At 43.0% G+C, this 25,345-nt stretch overlaps 1 protein-coding gene across 5 annotated transcripts in view; it reads left to right on the forward strand.

Moving 5' to 3' along the window:
- map7d1a (MAP7 domain containing 1a) overlaps nucleotides 1-25,345 on the forward strand; it is a 118,436-nt gene that overhangs the window by 70,959 nt on the left and 22,132 nt on the right. For 2 of the 5 annotated variants that reach the window (XR_009808755.1, XM_061915119.1), the window contains exons 5-11: nucleotides 5,122-5,285; nucleotides 10,745-10,844; nucleotides 11,492-11,596; nucleotides 15,942-16,261; nucleotides 16,331-16,461; nucleotides 22,721-22,959; nucleotides 23,037-23,280. Coding sequence is in view for 4 of the 5 variants with exons in the window: in XM_061915119.1 (XP_061771103.1) it covers nucleotides 5,122-5,285; nucleotides 10,745-10,844; nucleotides 11,492-11,596; nucleotides 15,942-16,261; nucleotides 16,331-16,461; nucleotides 22,721-22,959; nucleotides 23,037-23,280 (1,303 nt within the window). In the remaining variant the exon portion in view is untranslated. The remainder of the gene's footprint in view (nucleotides 1-5,121; nucleotides 5,286-10,744; nucleotides 10,845-11,491; nucleotides 11,597-15,941; nucleotides 16,262-16,330; nucleotides 16,462-22,720; nucleotides 22,960-23,036; nucleotides 23,281-25,345) is intronic. The other 3 variants (XM_061915120.1, XM_061915121.1, XM_061915122.1) reach the window with 3 other exon arrangements.

Here is a 25,345-nt window from a genome sequence, read left to right on the forward strand (position 1 = left end):
AATAAAGTCAGTATGTTTCAGAGCATCGTTAGGATTCCGTGCTTTGTCGTGCAATCCAGCTGTGTTGTTGTGGAGATAACGCCACGTGGATGGATGTCATCGAGCAGACATGGTGCGCCAGATGGGACAATTCTAATACCCTCGGTCAAGACTCGGATGAAAGAAGCTTGTGTTTACGATATCAGCTTAAAGGAAGACTTATCTGACCCAGTCGACATAAGAATCGGGCATAGAAAGTACTTCACTAGTCTTATCTGGCTTTTGTGCATCACTCATTCATGTTGGACACTTACAGTCGCCTGCTGTTTATGACTATTACAAAACACAAAAGCAGTGAAGTTGTCACCTTGTCCATCCATCCATCCATCTTCTTCCGCTTATCCGAGGTCGGGTCGCGGGGGCAACAGCCTAAGCAGGGAAACCCAGACTTCCCTCTCCCCAGCCACTTCGTCTAGCTCTTCCCGGGGGATCCCGAGGCGTTTCCAGGCCAGCCGGGAGACATAGTCTTCCCAACGTGTCCTGGGTCTTCCCCGTGGCCTCCTACCGGTTGGACGTGCCCTAAACACCTCCCTAGGGAGGCGTTCGGGTGGCATCCTGACCAGATGCCCGAACCACCTCATCTGGCTCCTCTCGATGTGAAGGAGCAGCGGCTTTACTTTGAGTTCCTCCCGGATGGCAGAGCTTCTCACCCTATCTCTAAGGGAGAACCCCGCCACACGGCGGAGGAAACTCATTTCGGCATCTAGTACCCATGATCTTGTCCTTTCGATCATAACCCACAGCTCATGACCATAGGTGAGGATGGGAACGTAGATCGACCGGTAAATTGAGAGCTTTGCCTTCCGGCTCAGCTCCTTCTTCACCACAACGGATCGGTACAACGTCCGCATTACTGAAGACGCCGCACCGATCCGCCTGTCGATCTCACGATCCACTCTTCCCCCACTCGTGAACAAGACTCCTCGGTACTTGAACTCCTCCACTTGGGGCAGGGTCTCCTCCCCAACCCGGAGATGACACCCCACCCTTTTCCGGGCGAGAACCATGGACTCGGACTTGGAGGTGCTGATTCTCATTCCGGTCGCTTCACACTCGGCTGCAAACCGATCCAGTGAGAGCTGAAGATCCCGGTCAGATGAAGCCATCAGGACCACATCATCTGCAAAAAGCAGAGACCTAATCCTGCAGCCACCAAACCGGAACCCCTCAACGCCTTGACTACGCCTAGAAATTCTGTCCATAAAAGTTCTGAACAGAATCGGTGACAAAGGACAGCCTTGGCGGAGTCCAACCCTCACTGGAAATGTGTTCGACTTACCGCCGGCAACGCGGACCAAGCTCTGGCACTGATCGTACAGGGAACGGACCGCCACAATAAGACAGTCCGATACCCCATACTCTCTGAGCACTCCCCACAGGACTTCCCGAGGGACACGGTCGAATGCCTTCTCCAAGTCCACAAAGCACATGTAGACTGGTTGGGCAAACTCCCATGCACCCTCAAGAACCCTGCGGAGAGTATAGAGCTGGTCCACAGTTCCACGACCAGGATGAAAACCACACTGTTCCTCCTGAATCTGAGGTTCGACTATCCAGAGTAGCCTCCTCTCCAGTACACCTGAATAAACCTTACCGGGAAGGCTGAGGAGTGTGATCCCAGGATAGTTGGAACACACCCTCCGGTCCCCCTTCTTAAAGAGAGGAACCACCACCCCGGTCTGCCAATCCAGAGGTAGCCGCCCCCGATGTCCACGCGATGCTGCACCTTGTGTAAATGGTAAATAAAAACAGAATATTTGCAAATCCTTTTTAACCTATATTCAATTGAATGGACTGCAAAGAAAAAAATATTTAATTGTGGAGGGGGGCGTGGCCTGTGGGTTTTCCTCGGAACAGGGTTTGTTAGGACCGGCTTTATTGGGAGCAGCCGTGATAAAACGAGTACCGTATTTTTCGGTTTATAAGTCGCACCGGCCGAAAATGCGTAATAAAGAAGGAAAAAAAACATATAAGTCGCATTTTGGGGGGAAATTTATTTGATAAAACCCAACCACCAAGAATAGACATTTGAAAGGCAATTTAAAATAAATAAAGAATAGTGAACAACAGTCTGAATAAGTGTAGGTTATATGAGGCATAAATAACCAACTGCTATGTTAACCTAACATATTATGGTAAGTCATTCAAATAACTATAACATATCGAACATGCTATACCTTTACCAAACTATCTCTCACTCCTAATCCATAAATCCCATGAAATCTTCTTCCTTGATGTTGCTTCTAAACAACTCTGCCAACTCCAAAGGTATGCGTTGTTTCCTCTTGTCCTTTTCTGCTGCATATTTCACTACGTCCAGCTTGTAATCTGCACTACATGATTTCCTTTTCAACGCCATTTTTGTTCAGCCCTTCACAGTTTTTATAAGTTACCGCCGACGAAAAAAATGATCACTTTTAATAGCTATGGCAGTAGCATATAGCATATAGCATTTATAAACTTCATCTTTTTATTCTGTAGAAACTGCATGAATGTTTTATTCTTCATTAACTGCATGAATGTTCGTATTCTTCATAAACTGTACGAATGTCTTTATTCTTCATTAACTGCATGAATGTATTTATTCTTCATTAACTGCATGAATGTATTTATTCTTCATTAACTGCATGAATGTATTTATTCTTCATTAACTGCATGAATGTATTTATTCTTCATTAACTGCATGAATGTATTTATTCTTTATAAACTGCATGAATGTATTTATTCTTCATTAACTGCATGAATGTATTTATTCTTAACTGCATGAATGTATTTATTCTTTATAAACTGCATGAATGTATTTATTCTTTATGAACTGCATGAATGTATTTATTCTTAACTCCATGAATGTATTTATTCTTCATAAACTGCGTGAATGTATTTATTCTTCAATATGTGGACGTAGTGTCAAAGCGCTTTGAGTACCTTGAAGGTAGAAAAGCGCTATACAAGTACAACCCATTTATCATTTATCATTTATAGCAGTTAGCATCCCATGACCCACAATGCACTTCTGCCATGACCCTCCTCCGCCGAATTCTTATTGGTTGATGTGAGTGTGACGATTGCTGACATTTTCTTCGTCTTTTCCGCGAATGAGACAAATAATAATATTTGATATTTTACGGTAATGTGTTAATAATTTCACACATAAGTCGCTCCTGAGTATAAGTCGCACTATGAAAAAAACTGCGACTTATAGTCCGAAAAATACAGAGGTGCTGCTGAGAGACACCGGGCCAAAAAGCAAAAGACTTTGGACCATTGGAACAATAAAACAGTGTTATTACCCGAATTCCGGGCAGACTGAGAATCTACCTTTTTTTTTTTTTGCAAATAATCATTCATTTAGAATTTAATGGCAGCAAAAATGTTGGCATTTTTACCAGTGTGTTACATGGCCTTTCCTTTTAACAACACTCAGTTGTTTTCTACCCATATTCAGTTGAATGCACTACAAAGACAACATATTTGATGTTCAAACTCATAAACTTTATTTTTTATTGCAAATAATAATTAACTTAGAATTTCCTGGCTGCAACACGTACCAAAGTAGTTGGGAAAGGGCATGTTCACCACTGTGTTACATCACCTTTTTCCTTTAACTCAATAAACGTTTGGGAACTGAGGAGACACATTTTTGAAGCTTTTCAGGTGGAACTCTTTCCCATTCTTGCTTGATGTACAGCTTAAGTTGTTCAACAGCCCGGGGTCTCCGTTGTGGTATTTTAGGCTTCATAATGCACCACACATTTTCAGTGGGAGACAGGTCTGGATTACAGGCAGGCCAGTCTAGTACCTGCACTATTTTTTTTTAAGAAAAAAAAGAGTGCAGGCTTCTTTTTCTAAGAAGCCACGCTGTTGTAACACGTGGCTTAGCGTTGTCTTGCTGAAATAAGCACTTAACAGCACAGAGCAGCTGGCATTTATTAGACACAAAAAAAAAAACTAAACAAAGTTTCTCAGTTCCAATAGTGAATTATATTTATATAGCGCTTTTCTCAAGTGACTCAAAGCGCTTTACATAGTGAAACCCATCCATTTTCTACCGCGTATTCCCTTTTGGGGCCGCAGGGGGGGCTGGCGCCTATCTCAGCTACAATCGGGCGGAAGACGGGGTACACCCTGGACAAGTCGCAGGACCAACACAGATAGACAAACAACATTCACATAGTGAAACCCAATATCTAATTTACATTTTCTTTTTAAACCAGTGTGGGTGGCACTGGGAGCAGGTGGGTAAAGTGTCTTGCCCAAGGACACAACGGCAGTGACCAGGATGGCTGAAGCGGGAATCGAACCTGCAACCCTCAAGTTGCTGGCACGGCCACTCTACCAACCGAGCTATACCGCCCGGTTGAAAATCGGTTGAAAAGGATTTGCAAATCATTGTATTCTGTTTTTATACTGGGAGCAGGTGGGTAAAGTGTCTTGCCCAAGGACACAACGGCAGTGACTAGGATGGCTGAAGCGGGAATCGAACCTGCAACCCTCAAGTTGCTGGCACGGCCGCTCTACCAACCGAGCTATACCGCCTGGTTGAAAATCGGTTGAAAAGGATTTGCAAATCATTGTATTCTGTTTTTATTTAGCATTTACACAACCTGCCAACTTCACTGGTTTTTGGGTTTGTATTTCAGCAAAAAATTTGGACTAATCACTGTCAGGAAAACCACAGAAAAGCATGATTTTGAAAAAAAAGTTTCCCATTGAAGGATGCATTCATCCTGGACCAGTTGCTGTGGTTTCATCAAGTGTTTGAGAGCGGGACTTAAGTCTCTTTGGACTTTGTAGCGGCAAAGAAAACCACCGGGTTGCCTTAGAATGGCTCAGCGGTCCAGGAGATGATTTCCATATCAAAGCAAGAGTAGTTTTATTGCCTAATGCGATTATGTCGGAAATGTTTTAAGTGAGCCTTTTTTAGATGTGAGAAACCGAGAGGCTTGACTTCTAACGGTCTTACACTGGAGTTTTAAGGGAGCCCCGCTGGTGCTTCAAAACAGATTTCATGTCTCTATGCAGTTTAAAAAAAAAAAAAAAAAAAAGAGGATCTCACCTGGCTTCCCTTTTCTGTGGTCCTAGCGGCGAAGAAGAGTCAGTGGGTGGAGAAGGAGGAGAAGGCCCGGCAGCAGAGGGAGAAGCAGCTGGAGGAGCGGCGCAGGAGGTTGGAGGAGCAGCGAGTCATGGCCGAGAAGCGCCGGGCCGCCTTGGAGGAGAGACAGAAGCAGAAGCTTGAGAAGAACAAAGTATGTACTGCAACTACAAACAGGGGTGTCCAAACTTTTTCCACGGAAAAATGTAAACATGCGGGGGCCGTTTTGATATTTTTCATTTTCAAACCGTAACAAAATATATGCGTAGAGGGTCTTAGTCACTAAAATGTTAAAAATAAGTCAAATTATTATTATTGCATTTTATGTAATGCTTACAGTAAATCTCTATATCAGGGGCAGAGGTGGGTAGAGTAGCCAGAAATTGTACTCAAGTAAGAGTACTGTTACTTTAGAGAGTAAAAGTAGGGAGTAGTCACTCAAATATTTACTTGAGTCAAAGTAAAAAGTATGTTGGGAAAAAAACTACTCAAGTACTGAGTAACTGATGAGTAACCTGTTTGTTTAACGATTACGGCAACAAATAATGCACAAAAACATTAAAATAGCAACGAGCAAATTCATAGCCGGGAATATCTCTTAAGCAACTAAAACAATAATATATATTAAATAATAATACATGAAAATAAAAAAAATGAAGGCAAATTGAGCCACAATAACTTAACAGCACCATAGGCTCAGTAGGCATTCATCGATTGATTGATTGATTGATTGAAACTTGTATTAGTAGATTGCACAGTACAGTACATATTCCCTACAATTGACCACTAAATGGTAACACCCCAATAAGTTTTTCAACGTTAATCAATTACTTAATAAATGACCAAGTCGAGGTGATCTACCTTATATATATATATATATATATATATATATATATATATATATATATATATATATATATATATATATATATACACAGTATATAATTTATAGTTATTTATTTTGCCGTTGTTGTTGACATGTTAAAGGTGTTTTAATGAATATGCATGCATGTTTAACACATAGATTCCTATCTTTCATGAAGACAAGAATATAAGTTGGTGTATTACCTGATTCTGATGACTTGCATTGATTGGAATCAGACAGTATTGCTGATAATGTCCACGTTTTCAAATGGAGGAGAAAAAAAGTTCCTCCTTCCTGTCTAATACCACATGAAAGTCGTTGGTTTTTGGCATCTTATCCGTCCAGCTTACGTATTCGTTTTTATACACTTTACAAGAAATACAATTGGCGGCAAACTCCGTAGCTTGCTAGCTTTTATGCTCTGGCTTTCGGAGACTCTTATTTTGTTAGCGCAGGCGCGATGGAGCAGCGCTTTTATTGTGAAGACAGGAACTGTGCGATCAGTCTTTAGGCTTTTGACGGGAAGTACGGTTGAAATAAAGTGTCTTTTTTCCTTGACACTTTTGATTAATTGATTGAAACTTGTATTAGTAGATTGCACAGTACAGTACATATTCCGTACAATTGACCACTAAATGGTAACACCCCAATAAGTTTTTTGGTCTGATTCGACCTGTGACTTTCACGTGACCGCCTGGTTTTGTTTGATTGGTCCAACGTCACCAGTGACTGCATGTGATTGGTGAAACAAGGCATGCGTAGATTCTACTTTGAAGCTCTGTCATTAACCAAAACAAACATTAATAGATCGATTAAAAAAAAGTAGCGAGTAGCGAGCTAAATGTAGATAAATGGAATGGAGTAAAAGTAGCGTTTCTTCTCTATAAATATACTCAAGTAAAAGTAAAAGTATGTTGCATAAAAACTACTCTTAGAAGTGCAATTTATCCCAAAAATTACTCAAGTAAATGTAACGGAGTAAATGTAGCGCGTTACTACCCACCTCTGATCAAGGGGTAGGGAACCTATGGCTCTAGAGCCAGATGTGGTTCTTATGATGACTGCATCTGGCTCTCAGAATAATCTTATCTTACATGGTTTAACACAATAAGTAATGAATAATTCCACAGGTAATCAGTGCTAGAAATAACGTTCAAAATGTAAAAAAAATTCTCATGCATTTTCATCCCTTCATCCGTTTTCTACCGCAGTGTTTTTCAACCTTTTTTGAGCCGAGGCACATTTTTTTGCTTTTAAAAAAATCCGGAGGCACACCACCAGCAGAAATGCATTAAAAACGTAACTCGGTTGACGGTAAAAAGTCGTTGTCACAATTGTTGGATACGACTTTAAAGCATAACCAAGCATGCATCAATATAGCTCTTGTCTCAAAGTAGGTGTACTGTCACCACCTGTCACATCACACCCTGACTTATTTTGAGTTGTTTGCTGTTTTCCTGTGTGTAGTGTTTTAGTTCTTGTGTTGTGCTCCTATTTTGGTTGCTTTTTCTCTTTTTTTGGTATTTTCCTGTAGCAGCCTTCCCGCATCTACTTTGTTTTAGCAATCAAAAATATTTCCATCGTTTTCATCCTTCTTTGTGGGGACATTGTCGATTGTCATGTCATGTTCGGATGTACATTGTCTTTGCACCACAGTAAGTCTTTGCTGTCGTCCAGCATTCTGGTTTTTTTGTTTACTTTGTAGCCAGTAAATTTTAAGTTTTGCTCTGCATAGCCTTCCCTAAGCTTTAATGCCTTTTCTTAGAGAAATTAACCTTTTGTTTATTTATGTTTTAAGCATTAGACATCTTTTTTTTTTTACCTGCACCCTGCCTCCCGCTGTTTCCGACATCTACAATGCAATTAGCTCTAGACAGCAGCGACCACTCAACAACACCACATCATTTTCAGACTGTAATTACTGGTTTGCAAAAAATATTTTTAACCCATATAGGTGAAATTAGATCATCTCCCACGGCACACCAGACTGTATCTCACGGCACAGTGGTTGAAAAAGACTGTTCTACCGCACCTGTTTTACATAAAATGCGCACATTTAGTTGTATTCAATATGTAAAAAACATTTTATGGCTCTCACGGAAATACATTTTAAAATATTTGGCTTCTATGGCTCTCTCAGCCAAAAAGGTTCCCGACATCTGCTCTATATCAACTTGAGGTTGATATAAAGTAAAACAAATAAGGTTTTATGCCTTTTCTGTCAAAGACAACTTTGTTTTTTTATAGTAAAACCGAAATATGCAGTATTTAGATAGATAGTTAGTACTTTATTGAATCCTTCAGGAGAGTTCCTTTATTTAGCAAGTAAAGCCCTCAAAGATCAATAATGCAGGACACCATTGATTTAAATTATTTAATATTTTTGAGTAATCAAAGTGAAAAGTTAAATAAAATCCTACTAAATATATTTGAGATCCAAAAGGTTCCCCACTCATAAAGTGATGCATTTTTATTAGTTTTTTTGTACCACTTAAATTTCAAGATCAACTTCCGATATATCTGTCGATTTTAAGTGTGAACTATTATTTTGTTTGCTTTATGCTCTTTTGTCAAAATGTTGATGTTTTTATATGGCAACCACACAACATGTGCAATATTTTTTCCACATAACACATTTTAAAGTGATAATTTTTAAGTAATAATTCATTATAACATAGATTTTTGTTGTCCTTTTTTTTTGAGCAATGGAAAAAAAAGAAATAAATACAAAAGGAAAAAAACATTGCCACGTTTTCTCATTAGATTTCACCTCATTCCACTTTTTTTAAATGTTTTTTTTTAATTTTTTGCAATACGATCAATTTTTCAATTTTTGCAGAATGTGTGGCGGGCCGCAAATGGCCCCCGGGGCCGCACTTTGGACACCCCTGAACTACAACATCTATTCAAATATATTCCCTGCTTGGGACTCAGCGGCAAGGGTGGGAATTGGGGGTTAAATCACCGAAAATTATCCCCGGGCGCGGCCAGTGCTGCTGCTCACTGCTCCCCTCACCTCCCAGGGAGTGACCAAGGGTGATGGGTCAAATGCAGAGAATAATTTCGCCACACCTAGTGTGTGTGTGACTATCATTGGCACTTTAACTTTATGCAGTATATAGTAGGGGTGTAACGGTACATATTGAACTGTTTTGGTCCGGTTTGGAGGTGTATCGAACGAGTTACCACACGGACATATTAAGTAGCGTACCGCACGCTGTGTAAACAATGCACACCAAGGCACAACACACGGCATGCTAACAGAGACCGGGCTAGGATAGACTGACCCTACCTCCTCTTTTCACCGTATATGTCCTCCTTTGCGGGGCTGTCCGGGTGGAGTTTCTTAAAAGCCTCAAATGTCCGGCATTTTAAGTTTGGGTTGCGTGTATTTTCAATGTACGTTCGGGGTTAAAAACAAAAATTGTGCACGCAGCAGCATTCATGAGGGAGGGGCAGAGGCAGAGATCGAGAGAGTTATGATAAACGCGCATGCGTCGCCAGGCTCTGCTTTTTATGCATAGATTTATCATATTATTAGCTATAGCAGGGGTGTCAAAAGTGTGACTCGGAGGCCATTTGCGGCCCACAGCTAATGTTTGAAAGGCCCACGGCACATTCTAAAAATACTATAAGTATATATATTTAATTTCCCAGCTGAGCACAAGTGGCTATAAATATATATATATATATATATATATATATATCAATATATATATATATATATACATATATACGTATATACATACATATATACATATATACGTATATACATATATACATATATATGTATATACATATATGTATATACATATACGTATATATATATACGTATATGTATATATGTATATACATACACGTATATATATATATACGTATATATGTATATACATATATATGTATGTATACGTATATATATATATATATATATGTATGTATATATGTATATATATATATATATATATATATATATATATATGTATGTATATATGTATATATATATATATATATACGTATATATATATATATACAATGGACCCCTATGGCCATTACACAACTTTAACACTGTTACAAATATGCGCCACACTGTGAACCCACACCAAACAAGAATGACAAACACATTTCGGGAGAACATCCGCACCGTAACACAACATAAACACAACAGAACAAATGCCCAGAATCCCTTGCAGCACAATATGTTACTGCATACGTCAGCAGACTTATTAGGAGCCTTTGTTTGTTTACTTAATACTAAAAGACAAGTTGTCTAATATGTTCACTATTTTATTTAAGGACAACATTGCAATAATAAACATATGTTTAAAGTACCATAACATTTTTTTTGTTAAAATAAAGCCAACAATGCTATTTTTGTGGTCCCCTTTATCTAGAAAAGTATCGAAATACATTTTGGTACCGGTACCAAAACATTGGTATTGGGACAACACACACACACACACACACACACACACACACACACACACACACACACACACACACACACACACACACACACACACACACACATTTCAATACATTCCTTCTAACACTATCACAATACTGAAAATAAAACAAATATAAAGTACATTTTAAGGCTTCCTCTTGAGTTAATCCTCTACAGTACCTTGAATGACTACCACTTACTCTCTGCAGCTGAATAAACGCCGTTTTACGAGCTGGGGAAATTGTTGTTTTTTTCCCAGTACGCAAGTCATCTGCTAGTTAAAATTTGCGACCGTGCCTTCCAGGAACGCTACGAGGCCGCCATCCACCGCTCCACCAAGAAGACGTGGGCTGAGATCCGCCAGCAGAGATGGTCCTGGGCTGGGAATCAGAACCAGAAGGAAAGTGAGTATCCAACATGCAGAACCTGTGCCTTTGTAGACGAGGATGTCCTGATTTTGTGGAAGGAAGAGGACTGTTGAAGGACTGAAGCTCTACATAAAACAAGAATGGGAAAGAATTCCACTTTCATAGCTTCAACAATTAGTTTCCTCAGTTCCCAAACGTTTATTGAGAGTTGTTAAAAGAAAAGGTGATGTAACACAGTGGTGAACATGCCCTTTCCCAACTACTTTGGCACATGTTGTAGCCATGACATTCTAAGTTAATTATTATTACAAATAAGAGTTTGAACATCAAATATGTTGTCTTTGTAGCATATTCAACTGAATATGGGTTGAAAAGGATTTGCAAAATCGTTGTATTCTGTTTATATTTACATCTAACACAATTTTCCAACTCATATGGAAACGGGGTTTGTAATTCCCCGGGCCATAAGCCAGGGGAATTTAACACGACCAATCTCGCCCTTTCGTGCTTGCTCAACGACGACGACTGTAAACGACCTTGAAGCGGCCATGTTGGGTTCGCCGAGAGCCATCAAGGTGGACGCAGAGGACCGCTTAGTCGCGTCTTCACCACTTCTTTGCTTCCCTCGCCCTCGCCAAGTGTGTGCGTGTGTCAACGTGTGTGGCGCTCTCTCGGCTTCTCAGGCAGAGGCTGCGTCTCCACCGTCAACCTGCCCAAACACGTGGACTCGGTCATAAACAAGCGGCTCTCCAAGTCCTCCGCCACGCTCTGGAACTCCCCCGGCAGAAGTAAGACTCCAAAGTGGAATGACCAACCCCATCCTCCCGTTTAATTGAAGATGTGTCCATGACCCCCCTCCAACACCTCAACCATCATTGTCCTTGTTTCCTTGTCCTTCCACCGTGCTTCTGAGACCCTTTTTTCTTTGACCAGGTTCTTGGTGCACGGCTTCTGCATTTTGAGTTTTGTATTGTGCTCATTTGTTGTTGTGCCGTCTCGTGGTCGCTTCATATCCCCGTGGAGATTTCATTCCTGGTGTTTTCTTGCTTTGAGTTTGTGGAGAGGCGGAGCCGAGGGTCCGACGGCGGGGCAGGGCACGCTGGAACCCTGCCCAAGATGGTGTCAAGGAGGCGGAGAACGCGGCTGAGCGGAGAGGCGGGGCGTGCCGGGAGCAACACTACGAGCAAGAAGGAGTAGGAGAGCCGGCAGCAGCGACTAAGAAGCAAGAGCGGCCAAAAAGCAGACGACGACGGCAGCTGAAAAGCAGACCGGGAACGAGCAGTGGAGGAAGGAGCTGAAAAGCGATCCGAACTGCAGCCAAGCTTTATTTTAAAAAAAATAAGAGTCAAACCTGCTCAAAAGCATGTCCTTCCTGGGTGGTCAATTGAACCCGCACACTGACGGCAAGAGTCTGTCACATTTGGCACCCAACGGGGCTGGACCACCAGAGGCGGGAGAGGACGACAGAATTGCCGACTCCTGCAAGCGCTAGCGGCTGCTTGCTGCCAGCTGCGTGAGCGCGCCGACCCGGGCCCACAGTGGATCGTCCTCCCCCCGCCTCCGATGATCCAGCCACATTGGGTGCCAAATGTGACATACACTCTCTGTCGTTATGCGGGTTCAATGGACCACCCAGAAAGGGCATGCTTTTGAGCAGGTTTGAGTGTTTTATTTTTTCGAATAAAGCTTGGCTGCAGTTCAGATCGCTTTCCAACTCCTTCTTCCACTGCTCGTTCCCGGTCTGCTTTTCAGCTGCCGTTGTTGTCGTCCTCGTCTGCCTTTTGGCTGCTCTTGCTTACTAGTCGCTGCTGCCGGCTCTCTTACTCTTTCTGCCCCGATCTCTCCTCCTTCTCCCCTTTTACACAGCGTGAGGAGATGAGTTAATTGTGTGCTGGTGTGCGACCCACGCACCTGACCTTGCTCGTAGCCTCGCCTCTCCGCTCAGCCGCATTCTCCGCCTCCTTGCCGCCATCTTGGGCAGGGTTCCAGCGTGCCCTGCCCCGCCGTCGGACCGTTGGTTCTGCCTCTCCACAGAGTTGTTGCAACATTTTTGAGTTCTTCACGCTTCAGTTGAAAACATCCTTTTTCTTATCAAGGCTCGTCCGGAAGAACGGTCGAAGCCTCAGGAAAGTGAAGTTAGAGAGTGAGTCAGCACTTTGGAGCAGGTAGATAATGTATTCCGAGGGGGAAGAAGAGTAAAAATAGACGTGACCTGTCACAGCGGAGCACGAGTGCTGCTTACTTCACAGAAAGTTGTTTTTTTAATCAAAATAAATGTCCATCCTTAGAGTAAGCCCAAAGCCACGGCCCAAAGTGTGCTGACTCACAGTCTATACCAGGGGTGTCCAAAGTGAGGCCTACAGCCAGATTTAAAAAAAAGACTATTACAAAACATTATAACTGGACTTAAATAGCAAACAAGTGTAAAGTAATGAAAAAAAATGTTGCAATATTGACACTAATAACACAAAGATGTCATGCAGGCAGTTTTTTGTTTTAACTTTTTAACTCTCACTGCTGAAAAAAATAATAAGAACTTCCATACATCCATTTACTACCGCTTGTCCCATTTAGGGTCGCTGGAGCCTATCTCAGCTGCATTCAGGTCGAAGGCAGCGTACACCCTGGACAAGTCGCCGCCTCATCGCAGGGCCAACACAGATAGACGGACAACATTCACACTCACATTCACACACTAGGGACCATTTAGTGTTGCCAATCAACCTATCCCCAGGTGCATGTCTTTGCACGTGGGGATAGGCCCCTCCCACCTCCAAAAACATGCACCTGGGGATAGGCCCCTCCCACCTCCAAAGTCATACACCTGGGGATAGGCCCCTCCCACCTCCAAAGACATGCACCTGGGGATAAGCCCCTCCCACCTCCAAAGACATGCACCTGGGGATAAGCCCCTCCCACCTCCAAAGACATGCACCTGGGGATAGGTTGATTGGCAACACTAAATGGTCCCTAGTGTGTGAATGTGAGTGTGAATGTTGTCTGTCTATCTGTGTTGGCCCTGCGATGAGGTGGCGACTTGTCCAGGATGTACGCCGCCTTCCGCCTGATTGTAGCTGAGATAGGCACCAGCGCCACCCGCCACCCCAAAGGGAATAAGCGGTAGAAAATGGATGGATGGGATGGATGTGTGTATACATATATATATATATGTATATACATATATGTACATATATACGTATATATGTATATATACATATATGACGGAGTGGGGCAGTGGGAGAGTGTCCGTGCGCAACCCGAGGGTCCCTGGTTCAATCCCCACCTAGTACCAACCTCGTCACGTCCGTTGTGTCCTGAGCAAGACACTTCACCCTTGCTCCTGATGGGTGCTGGTTAGCGCCTTGCATGGCAGCTCCCTCCATCAGTGTGTGAATGTGGAAATAGTGTCAAAGCAGTTTGAGTACCTTGAAGGTAGAAAAGCGCTATACAAGTACAACCCATTTATTTATCTATTTATGTAAATAAATTATTTATTCATTTTTTACTTTCAACTAGGGCTGGGGAACGATTAAAATTTTTAATCGAAGTTAATCGCACAATTTCTCCGATTAATCGCGATTAACTGCATTGTATACGCAAAGCCCAATAATGAATTCAAAAGTAGTGTGTAGTGCACCTTTATTGGAATATTCTCCCACATGAACAAAAGCGCCAAAACATTTGTTGTGCAAACACAATTTAAATCAGTCCTTGTTAAACAGTAGCAGTTAAATAGCATATTTTATGAAAATCAACTCCAAAAATGTAAATACAAACATTTAAGCTTATTGCCACTGCCAGGGTATTTAAGTTATCCTGTTTGTTATGGAAAATAAATATAATCTACATACAAATCTCTGAGCCACAATCATAACATCTGAACAGGCAATTTCTGAGGTAACAGCAGAAACATTTTTTTTATCAGGGATCTTATGTTTAAAAAACCTATATTATAGGTAGTGGGCTGTTTTAGTGAATTTTTGATCAAATTATCCGTAGTAGCAATATTAATAATGTTGTGTTTATTCTGCGTAGTGCACTTAAAATAATTATGACCATATCTAGGAATTGATGTGATGGGAATTTTCCGATTGTTTGCTTGGTGCTTTGATAAACTGAACGCATCATATACATGGTATTATATTGTGATGTTATGAGCCAGGGAAAAAAAGAACTACCCTACCCAGCATGCAACAGGAGTGACGAGCATGCGCGGTAGCCCGGTATAGGTTGTGTCGCCATGACAGCATCTTGTATGTTGTGATATGCACGCTCTGAAAGTAAACGTTAAGAACTCAGCCAACACTCCTGGTCTGCATTATTCATAAATAGACAGACAACACATATACTCCGCTGCTTCACAGGCCGCTGGATGTAGCCGGCAAAGTATTCCCATGCTAGCTAGCCGGTCTAGCAAGCACGCGTCATTCAGTCCAAAACGGCCCGATCTATCCACATTCAGAATTGTCTGGCGGTCGTAAGTGATCCCGGAGTGACCACGCTGTAAGCCAGCCATGAAATTTGCAGAATTGTCCGGTATTTTTGCCAAATGTTCCATTTTTACCAAGAGCCCCTCGACGCCGAAGTACATCCGGGAGATGCCATCTTGTTAAGAAAAGGCGTTAACAAAATAAAAGCATACGCAAATGTGCGATAAAATAATTGTCGGCGTTAACAGATTGACGATTTAACGCGTAATTAACGCATTAATTTGCCCACCCCTACTTTCAACACTTAAATATCTATAGATCAATAATTCTATAGATCTATTTGTTGCCACAAAGGTTTTTTTTGTTTGTTTATTTTATGCTCTTCTCCCCCCCACAGAAAACCCAGTTTTTTTCCCCCCAACTAGATTTTTTGATGTGAACTAATTAAAGCCGTTAGTGACTGAGACCCTTTTGGGTCCCTGAGAACTTTAATTGAACATTCACCAAATTGAAGAGGAGCTCCAATGGTTTTGAAAATGACCCCCCCGTGCTGTCATTGGAAGAAGTTGGACACTCCTGGTCTAGACAGACTTTTTCCATTTCGCCTGACAAACACCATCAGTGTGTTTTTGCTACTCCAGTTCCTTATAAGTTAAAGCCACAGTTGTTTATTTTCTCGTTTTTTTTCCCTCCAACCTGGCAGCCCGCAACCTGACACTGAGCCCCTGGGAAAGCAGCATCGTGGACCGCCTGATGACGCCCACCTTGTCCTTCCTGGCCCGCAGCCGCAGCGCCGCCAGCGTGCTTCCCAACGGAAAAGACGGCCGTGAGTCTTCGTCATGGTCCGGAAGCGCATTACCTCTTTGTAACGAAAGACCCTCCTCAGAGTCTCCGCTGTGCCCCCGCTCGTCCTCCGCCAGCCCGCTGACACTGTGCACCCACCAGCCCCGCCACCGCTGCTCCGAGCGCTGGAGGGTGACGTCCAGCACGCCCGACATCACTCACCGACGCAGCTCCACACCCGTAAGTTGCCGCCGAGTCGCCTCCCGTCACTGCGTCGTCCTCCTGATGTCTGACGCCGTGTCGCACCAGATGGACAGGACCAAAAAAGAGAAGCGAGACAAGGAGCGGGAGAATGAAAAGGAGAAAAATGCACTGGCAAAAGAGAAGTTTCTCAAGAAGAAGCAGTCTCTTCCCGGCATGAGACACAGATCAGAGCTCAGGTAAACACACACCTGTCCAGTACGACTCTGCATCTTTGGCCAACTGATGATTCGAACTAGAGATGTCCGATAATATCGGCTTTAAAACGTAATGTCAGAAATGATCGGGTTGAAAAAGTAAAATGTGTGTCTTTTTAAAACGCCGCTGTACGGAGCGATACACGGACGTAGGAGCAGTTGCGTCGCCCCTCCCCTCTCCCTCTCCCACACAAAACATTGGAGTTGCAGCACCACTGCAGCATGAGAGGTTTACTGGCGACTTGGGGTGTAACGCTACACAAAAATGTTGCTTCTGTACGTACCTCGGTTTCTTGCCATGCCACGAAAGATTATTTTTTTTCGTGTCACAGTTAACGAGTTTTGCTTCACGGTCATATTTTCTGCCTTGTGCAAGTTTTTGTTTCATTAGCCAAGTTTTTGTACTTCCGCCTTGTGCGCGCCTTTTGTTACTTTATTATAGTACCATATTTTTTGACTATAAGGCGTACCTTCAATGAATGGCCTATTTTAAAACTTTGTTCATATATAAGGTGCAGCGCATTATAAGGCGCATAGAATAGATGCTACAGTAGAGGCTGGGGTTACGTTATGCATTCTTTAGATGGCGCTGCGCTAAAGGAAATGTTAACAAAACAATCAGGTCAGTCAAACTTTATTAATCAATCAATCAATGTTTATTTATATAGCCCCAAATCACAAATGTCTCAAAGGACTGCACAGATCATTACGACTACAACATCCTCGGAAGAACCCACAAAAGGGCAAGGAAAACTCACACCCAGTGGGCAGGGCGAATTCACATCCAGTGGGACGCCAGTGACAATGCTGACTATGAGAAACCTTGGAGAGGACCTCAGATGTGGGCAACCCCCCCCTCTAGGGGACCGAAAGCAATGGATGTCGAGCGGGTCTAACATGATACTGTGAAAGTTCAATCCATAGTGGCTCCAACACAGCCGCGAGAGTTCAGTTCAAGCGGATCCAAGACAGCAGCGAGAGTCCCGTCCACAGGAAACCATCTCAAGCGGAGGCGGATCAGCAGCGTAGGGATGTCCCCAACCGATACACAGGCGAGCGGTCCATCCTGGGTCTCTACTCTGGACAGCCAGTACTTCATGCATAGTCATCGGACCGGACCCCCTCCACAAGGGAGGGGGGGGACATTGGAGAAAAAAGAAAAGAAGCGGCAGATCAACTGGTCTAAAAAGGAGGTCTATTTAAAGGCCAGAGTATACAAATGAGTTTTAAGGTGAGACTTAAATGCTTCTTAAAAGCGCATTTCTTTGTCTACGGGGGAAAATGAAGTCGGCGGCTGCTTTCCGTAGTTGTGGCTCAAGATTGGTCCATATATAAGGCACACTGTCACATTTTGAGAAAATTTGAGGTTTTTAGGTGCGCCTTATGGTGCGGAAAATTCGGCAATAAATAAATATGTCCTCGCCTTCATGCCTAGCCCGCTCCAACTTTCCTTTGCATTCCGGGAAAACAAACCCCAAAGTCCACGTATTGACAATTGGGGTGTTAGCATTTAGTGCTCAATTGTACAGAATATGTACTGTACTGTGCAATCTACTAAGACAAGTCTCAATCAATCAATCAAACAACTCTGAGGGCAGCCGTAACTGAGGTGGCCCTCAGTAAAAAGTAGTTTGACACCCCCGTGCTAAAACAAAGAAAATAGTGCCATCTGGTGGCGAACTTGCCCTTTCACAGCCACACTGGAGAGAGTAGTCACTGGGCTGCATTATAACCAGTTTGACTCAACATGAGCATATTATTCATATTGTTGACCTCATATTCCCTCTTATTCCACTTGTGTGCCCGGGTTGTGAAGTGGAGGCAACGAGAGGAAAGCCCTTCAATGGAGGGCCACACAATAGATCAGGGGTGCCCACACTTTTTCTGCAGGCGAGCTACTTTTCAATTGACCAACTCGAGGGGATCTACCTCATTTATATATATCATTTATATTTATTTATTTATGAAAGAGACATTTTTGTAAACAAGTTAAATGTGTTTAATGATAATACAAGCATGTGTAACACATATAGATGTCTTTCTTTCACAAAGACAAGAATATAAGTTGGTGTATTACCTGATTCTGATGACTTGCATTGATTGGAATCAGACAGTAATGATGATAACGCCCACATTTTCAAATGGAGGAGAAAAAAGTTGTCCTTTCTGTACAATACCACATGAAAGTGGTTGGTTTTTGGCATCTAATTCATCCAGCTTCCATACACTTTACAAGAAAAACACTGGCGGCAAATTCCGTAGCTTGCTTGATTGACATTCACGGCACCCGAGGGTCTTGTGAGATGACGCTGGCTGCTGCCAGTTCATTATTATGAAAAAATGACAGAGAGGAAGGCGAGAAACACTTTTTATTTCAACAGACTCTCGCGCCGTCCCTTCCGTCAAAACTCTAAAGGCCGACTGCACATTTCCTATCTTCACAATAAAAGCCCTGCTTCATGCTGCCTGCGCTAACGAAATAAGAGTCTCGGAAAGCTGGCGTGCACAAGTGATGTGCACGCCAGCTTTCTGAGGGATCGCTTGTGCACTCCAGTTTTCTGAGACTCTGTATTTAGTTAGCGCAGGCAGCATGGAGCAGGGCTTTTATTGTGAAGATAGGAAATGTGCAGTCGGCCTTTAGAGTTTTGACGGAAGGTACGGCGCGAGAGTCTGTTGAAATAAAAAGTGTTTCTCGCCTTCCTCTCGGTCATATTTTAATAATAATGATCTTGCAGCAGCCAGCGTCATCTCACAAGACCCTCCGGTACCGTGAATGTCATTTAAGTGACGTCTTGGTGAAGATTGATGATCACTAATTTTTAGGTCTATTTTTTTTAAAAGCCTGGCTGGAGATCGACTGACACACCCCCCGCGGTCGACTGGTAGCTCGCGATCGACGTAATGGGCACCCCTGCAATAGATGGACAGGAGTAGAGAACCTATGGCTCTAGAACCAGATGTGGCTCTTATGTCGACTGCATCTGGCTCTCATAAATCTTAGCTGACATTGCTTAACACGATAAGTAGTGAATAATCACAGTGTTAAAAATAACGTTCAAAATATAAAACATTTTCATACATCCGTCTGTTATCTACCGCACCTGTTCAAGAAGTCGCATTAATGGCAGGAAGTATTTTATTTATCATCGGTGAGCTTTCGAATAAAAATGTTATTAAAAAGAATAAGAGACTTATTATGTGAAGATCTGTCACTTCATTTCTGTTTGTGCTTCTTTGTTTTGTATTCACTTCCCATCAGTGCTCTTATTTTTGTTTCCATTTCCTGCTTGTCCCGCTGAGCGGTGTGTTTTTTTCCCCTCGCCTGCTGTTGATTGGCAGCCGGTCCACACCTGCTGCCAATCAGCATGTTTCTATTTATGCTTGTCTTGCGCGTTCCACAGGGCTCAAAGATTGACTATTGTTTAGAATTGTACATGCAAGACTGCTTCATTCTCTTCTGTTGGTGATATTACAAACCCCGTTTCCATATGAGTCGGGAAATTGTGTTAGATGTAAATATAAACAGAATACAATGATTTGCAAATCATTTTCAACCCATATTCAATCAATCAATCAATGTTTACTTATATAGCCCTAAATCACTAGTGTCTCAAAGGGCTGCACAAACCACCACGACATCCTCGGTAGGCCCACATAAGGGCAAGGAAAACTCACACCCAGTGGGACGTCGGTGACAATAATGACTATGAGAACCTTGGAGAGGAGGAAAGCAATGGATGTCGAGCGGGTCTAACATGATACTGTGAAAGTTCAATCCACAATGGATCCAACACAGTCGTGAGAGTCCAGTCCAAAGCGGATCCAACACAGCAGCGAGAGTCCCGTCCACAGCGGAGCCAGCAGGAAACCATCCCAAGCGGAGGCGGATCAGCATCGCAGGGATGTCCCCAGCCGATACACAGGCAAGCAGTACATGGCCACCGGATCGGACCGGACCCCCTCCACAAGGGAGAGTGGGACATAGAAGAAAAAGAAAAGAAACGGCAGATCAACTGGTCTAAAAAGGGAGTCTATTTAAAGGCTAGAGTATACAAATGAGTTTTAAGGTGAGACTTAAATGCTTCTACTGAGGTGGCATCTCGAACTGTTACCGGGAGGGCATTCCAGAGTACTGGAGCCCGAACGGAAAACGCTCTATAGCCCGCAGACTTTTTTTGGGCTTTGGGAATCAATCAATCAATCAATGTTTACTTATATAGCCCTAAATCACTAGTGTCTCAAAGGGCTGCACAAACCACCACGACATCCTCGGTAGGCCCACATAAGGGCAAGGAAAACTCACACCCAGTGGGACATCGGTGACGATAATGATCCAGTGGGACGTCTGTGACAATAATGATTATGAGAACCTTAGAGAGGAGGAAAGCAATGGATGTCGAGCGGGTCTAACATGATACTGTGAAAGTTCAATCCACAATGGATCCAACACAGTCGCGAGAGTCCAGTCCAAAGCGGTTCCAACTCAGTTGAATATGCTACAAAGACGAATAATCATTAACTTTAGAATTTGATGCCAGCAACACGTGACAAAGAAGTTGGGAAAGGTGGCAATAAATACTGATAAAGTTGAGGAATGCTCATCAAACACTTATTTGGTACATCCCACGGGTGTGCAGGATAATTGGGAACAGGTGGGTGCCATGATTGGGTATAAAAGCAGCTTCCATGAAATGCTAAGTAATTCACAAACAAGGACGGGGCGAGGGTCACCACTTTGTAAGCAAATTGTCGAACAGTTTTAGAACATTTCTCAACGAGAAGGAATTTAGGGATTTTACCATCTATGGTCCGTAAAATTATCAAAAGGTTCAGGGAATCTGGAGAAATCACTGCACGTAAGCAGTAAGCGATAATATTACGCCCCTTTGATCCGTCATGCGATACTGTATCAAAAACCGACATCAGTGTGTAAATGATATCACCGCATGGGTTCAGGAACACTTCATAAAACCACTGTCAGTAACTACAGTTGGCTGCTACATCTGTAAGTGCAAGGTAAAACTGTAATACGCAAAGCAAAACCCATTTATCAACAACATCCAGAAACGCCGCCGGCTTCTCTGGGCCCGAGATCATCTAAGATGGACTGATGCAAAGTGGAAAAGTGTTCTGTGGTCTGACGAGTCCACATTCTAAATTATATTTGGAAACTGTGGACGTGGTGTCCGGCGGAACAAAGAGGAAAATAACCATCTGGATTGTTATAGGCGCGACGTTCAAAAGCCAGCATCTGTGATGGTATGGGGGTGTATTAGTGCCCAAGGCACGGGTAACTTACACAAATGTGAAGGCACCATTAGTGCTGAATGGTCCATACAGGTTTTGGAGCAACATATGTTGTCATCCAAGCAACGTTACCAGCTTATTTCAGCAAGACAATGCCAAGCCACGTGTTACAACAGCGTGGCTTCGTAGTAAAAGAGTGCCGGTACTTTCCTGGCCCGCCTGCAGTCCAGACCTGTCTCCCATGGAAAATGTGTGGCAGATTATGAAGCGTAAAATACGACAGCGGAGACCCCGGACTGTTGAACGACTGAAGCTCTACATAAAACAAGAATGAGAAAGAATTCCACTTTCAAGGCTTCAACAATTAGTTTCCTCAGTTCCCGAACGTTTATTGAGTGTTGTTAAAAGAAAAGGTGATGTAACACAGTGGTGAACATGCCCTTTCCCAACTACTTTGGCACGTGTTGCAGCCATGAAATTCTAAGTTAATTATTATTTGCAATAAAAAATAAAGTGTATGAGTTTGAACATCAAATACGTTGTCTTTGTAGTGCATTCAACTGAATATGGGTAGAAAAGGATTTGCAAATCATTGTATTCTGTTTATATTTACATCTAACACAATTTCCAAACTCAAATGGAAACGGGGTTTGTAGTTAAAAATACAGACATTTAGTTGGATATAGTGTTAAAAAAATGATATGGCTCTCACGGAAATACATTTTTAAAATATTTGGCTTCAATGGTTCTCTCTCAGCTAAAAAGGTTCCCGACCCTTGCAATAGGAGGACGCAAAAATGCACTTTCTTTGAGTCTGCAAACAGAACAAAGTGCATGAGTGCCGCAGGCCGAGAGAGAGAGAGCGAGTAATGATGTAATCGGAATGGTGCATGTGAGGGATAATGCACTTCCATGGATGATGTAATGACAAAGTGCTTTGGCTCACTTCATTCAGGACTAGTCTACCAAAACAATGTCCACTTGTGTCCTTCAGCCCCAGCCCGCTATCGAGGCCCCGGACGTCCTCGCCTGCCACGGCGAAGGTCAGGCCCGCCTCCCCTAGCCCCGCCTCCTCACCGAAGCCTCTGTCGGCGCGCGGCAGCCCGTCGACCCCAAAAGGGCGGCCCAGGAGGGCGAGGACCCCCGCCAGGGTGGACCACCGCACCTCCTCGCCCGTCCCCCTGGAGAGAGTGAGGGAGCCCCGCAGGCCGCTCACGCCGGACAACAGTCGCCGTCAGTCCAACATTTCCTTTTTAAACCCAAAAAAAAAAAAAGGTTCCTAAAGAGCGTCAACCTTTGTGGTGTCCCAGGTTCTCCTGTGGTTCCTGCAGGCCGAGCGGCGTCCAACATCTCCGGCTCTCTGGCCGCCTCCCCGTCACCCGAGCTGCTCAGGAGAGACGGCGGTCCGGTGCAGGCGGCGTCCCCGTCCAAGCCCACGGCGGGCACCAACGACCCCGAGGAGGCGGCACGCATCCTGGCCGAGAAGCGGCGGCAGGCTCGCGAGCAAAGAGAGCGGGAGGAGCAGGGGCGACGCCAGCAGGAGGAGACAGAGAGGTCAGCTTTCTCACTCCCTGTAGAACCTTCTAGTTTCTAGTGGTGTGAGCTGCACCACTGAAGGTCTCGTGTTGGACTCTTTTCAACACAATCTGTTTTCCTTTGGAAACTCAGGTAATATGTCCGTGGACACGAGGACTTCAATTATGACCAATGTATGATCCTGTAACTACTTGGTATCGGATCGATACCTAAATGTGTGGAATCATCCAAAACTAATGCCAAGTATCAAAGAAGAGAATAATAAGTGATTATTACTTTTTAACAGAGGTGTAGATAGAAAATGTTAAAACAGAATATAAACAGATTAGATTAATAATACATTTTTACAGTTTGTCCTTTATAATGTTGACAAAATAATAGGTGTATAAATGACACAATATCTTACTGCAGACTAATTAGTAGCCTTTGTTTGTTCACTTACTACTAAAAGGCAAGTTGTCTTGTATGTTCAGTATTTTATTTAAGGACAAACTTGGTTTTTAAATACAACAACAAACATATGTACCTGTGGAGGGGGGGGGGTGGGGGGGTGGCCTGCTGGCCTCGAAGTCAGCGGCAGTTGAGTAGATTGCCCAGCTGGGACCTGTTATCTAGTTAGGAGTCTTTGTTTGTTTAATTACTACTAAAAGAAAAGTTGTCTAGTATGTTCACAATTTTAATTAAGGTCTAAATTACTATAATAAACATATGTTTAATGCACCTTAAGATTTTTTTGTTAAAATAAAGCCAATAATGCACATTTTTGTGGTCCTCCTTATTTAGAAACGTATCAAATTACATTTTGGTACCGGTACCTAGATATTGGGATCGAGACAACCCAAGTTGGAACCTTCCAGATTTTCTGAAGAATATTTTTGGGGTGTTTTCTATTCATTCCAGATTCTGTTTATAAGCATTTTAGGTTGCTTTTCAGGTTTGTAATATGTTTTTTTCCCTTTATTTTTCTCAAGCTGATGCACTTCTCACGAGGTCTTCTGGTATTACGAATGTTTTTATTTTTGCTGACATCTCGCCCGAACAACCCCTCGACAGGAATGTCTTCCTTGGGACATCTTGGACTTTTGCTGCCGACCTTTCTTAGTCTGCTACATTCTTGTAGAGGGGGAGACTTGAGAACTTAAATTTTGACCAATGTATGATCCTGTAACTACTTGGTATCAGATCAATGTGCGGTATCATCCACAACTAATGTAAAGTATCAAAAAAGAGAAGAATAAGTGATTATTACATTTGAACAGAAGTGTAGATAGAACATGTTAAAACAGAAAATAAGCAGATATCATTGGTAAATGAACAATTAAATAAGTAATGCATTTTTACAGTTTGTCCTTTAAAATGTTGACTAAATAATAGGTGTATAAATGACACAATATGTTACTGCATACATCAGCAGACTAATTAGGAGTCTTTATTTGTTTACTTACTACTAAAAGACAAGTTGTCTCCTATGTTCACTATTTTTTAGTGTATGTTTGAGGTCCTAGAGCAGGGGTGCCCATTACGTCGATCGCGAGCTAGCAGTCGACCGCGGGGGGTGTGTCAGTCGATTTCCAGCCAGGCTTTTAAAAAAAATAGACCTAAAAATTAGTGATCATCAATCTTCACCAAGACGTCACTTAAATGACATTCACGGTACCGGAGGGTCTTGTGAGATGACGCTGGCTGCTGCAAGATCATTATTATGAAAATATGACCGAGAGGAAGGCGAGAAACACTTTTTATTTCAACAGACTCTCGCGCCGTACCTTCCGTCAAAACTCTAAAGGCCGACTGAACATTTCCTATCTTCACGATAAAAGCCCTGCTTCATGCTGCCTGCGCTAACTAAATACAGAGTCTCGGAAAACTGGCGTGCACAAGCGATCCCTCAGAAAGCTGGCGTGCACATCACTTATGCACGCCAGCTTTCTGAGACTCTTATTTTGTTAGCGCAGGCAGCACGAAGCAGGGCTTTTATTGTGAAGATAGGAAATGTGCAGTCGGCCTTTAGAGTTTTGACGGAAGGGGCGGCGCGAAAGTCTGTTGAAATAAAAAGTGTTTCTCGCCTTCCTCTCTGTCATTT

This window comes from Nerophis ophidion, linkage group LG11 (genome assembly GCF_033978795.1).
Source record: "Nerophis ophidion isolate RoL-2023_Sa linkage group LG11, RoL_Noph_v1.0, whole genome shotgun sequence".
NCBI lineage: Eukaryota > Metazoa > Chordata > Actinopteri > Syngnathiformes > Syngnathidae > Nerophis > Nerophis ophidion.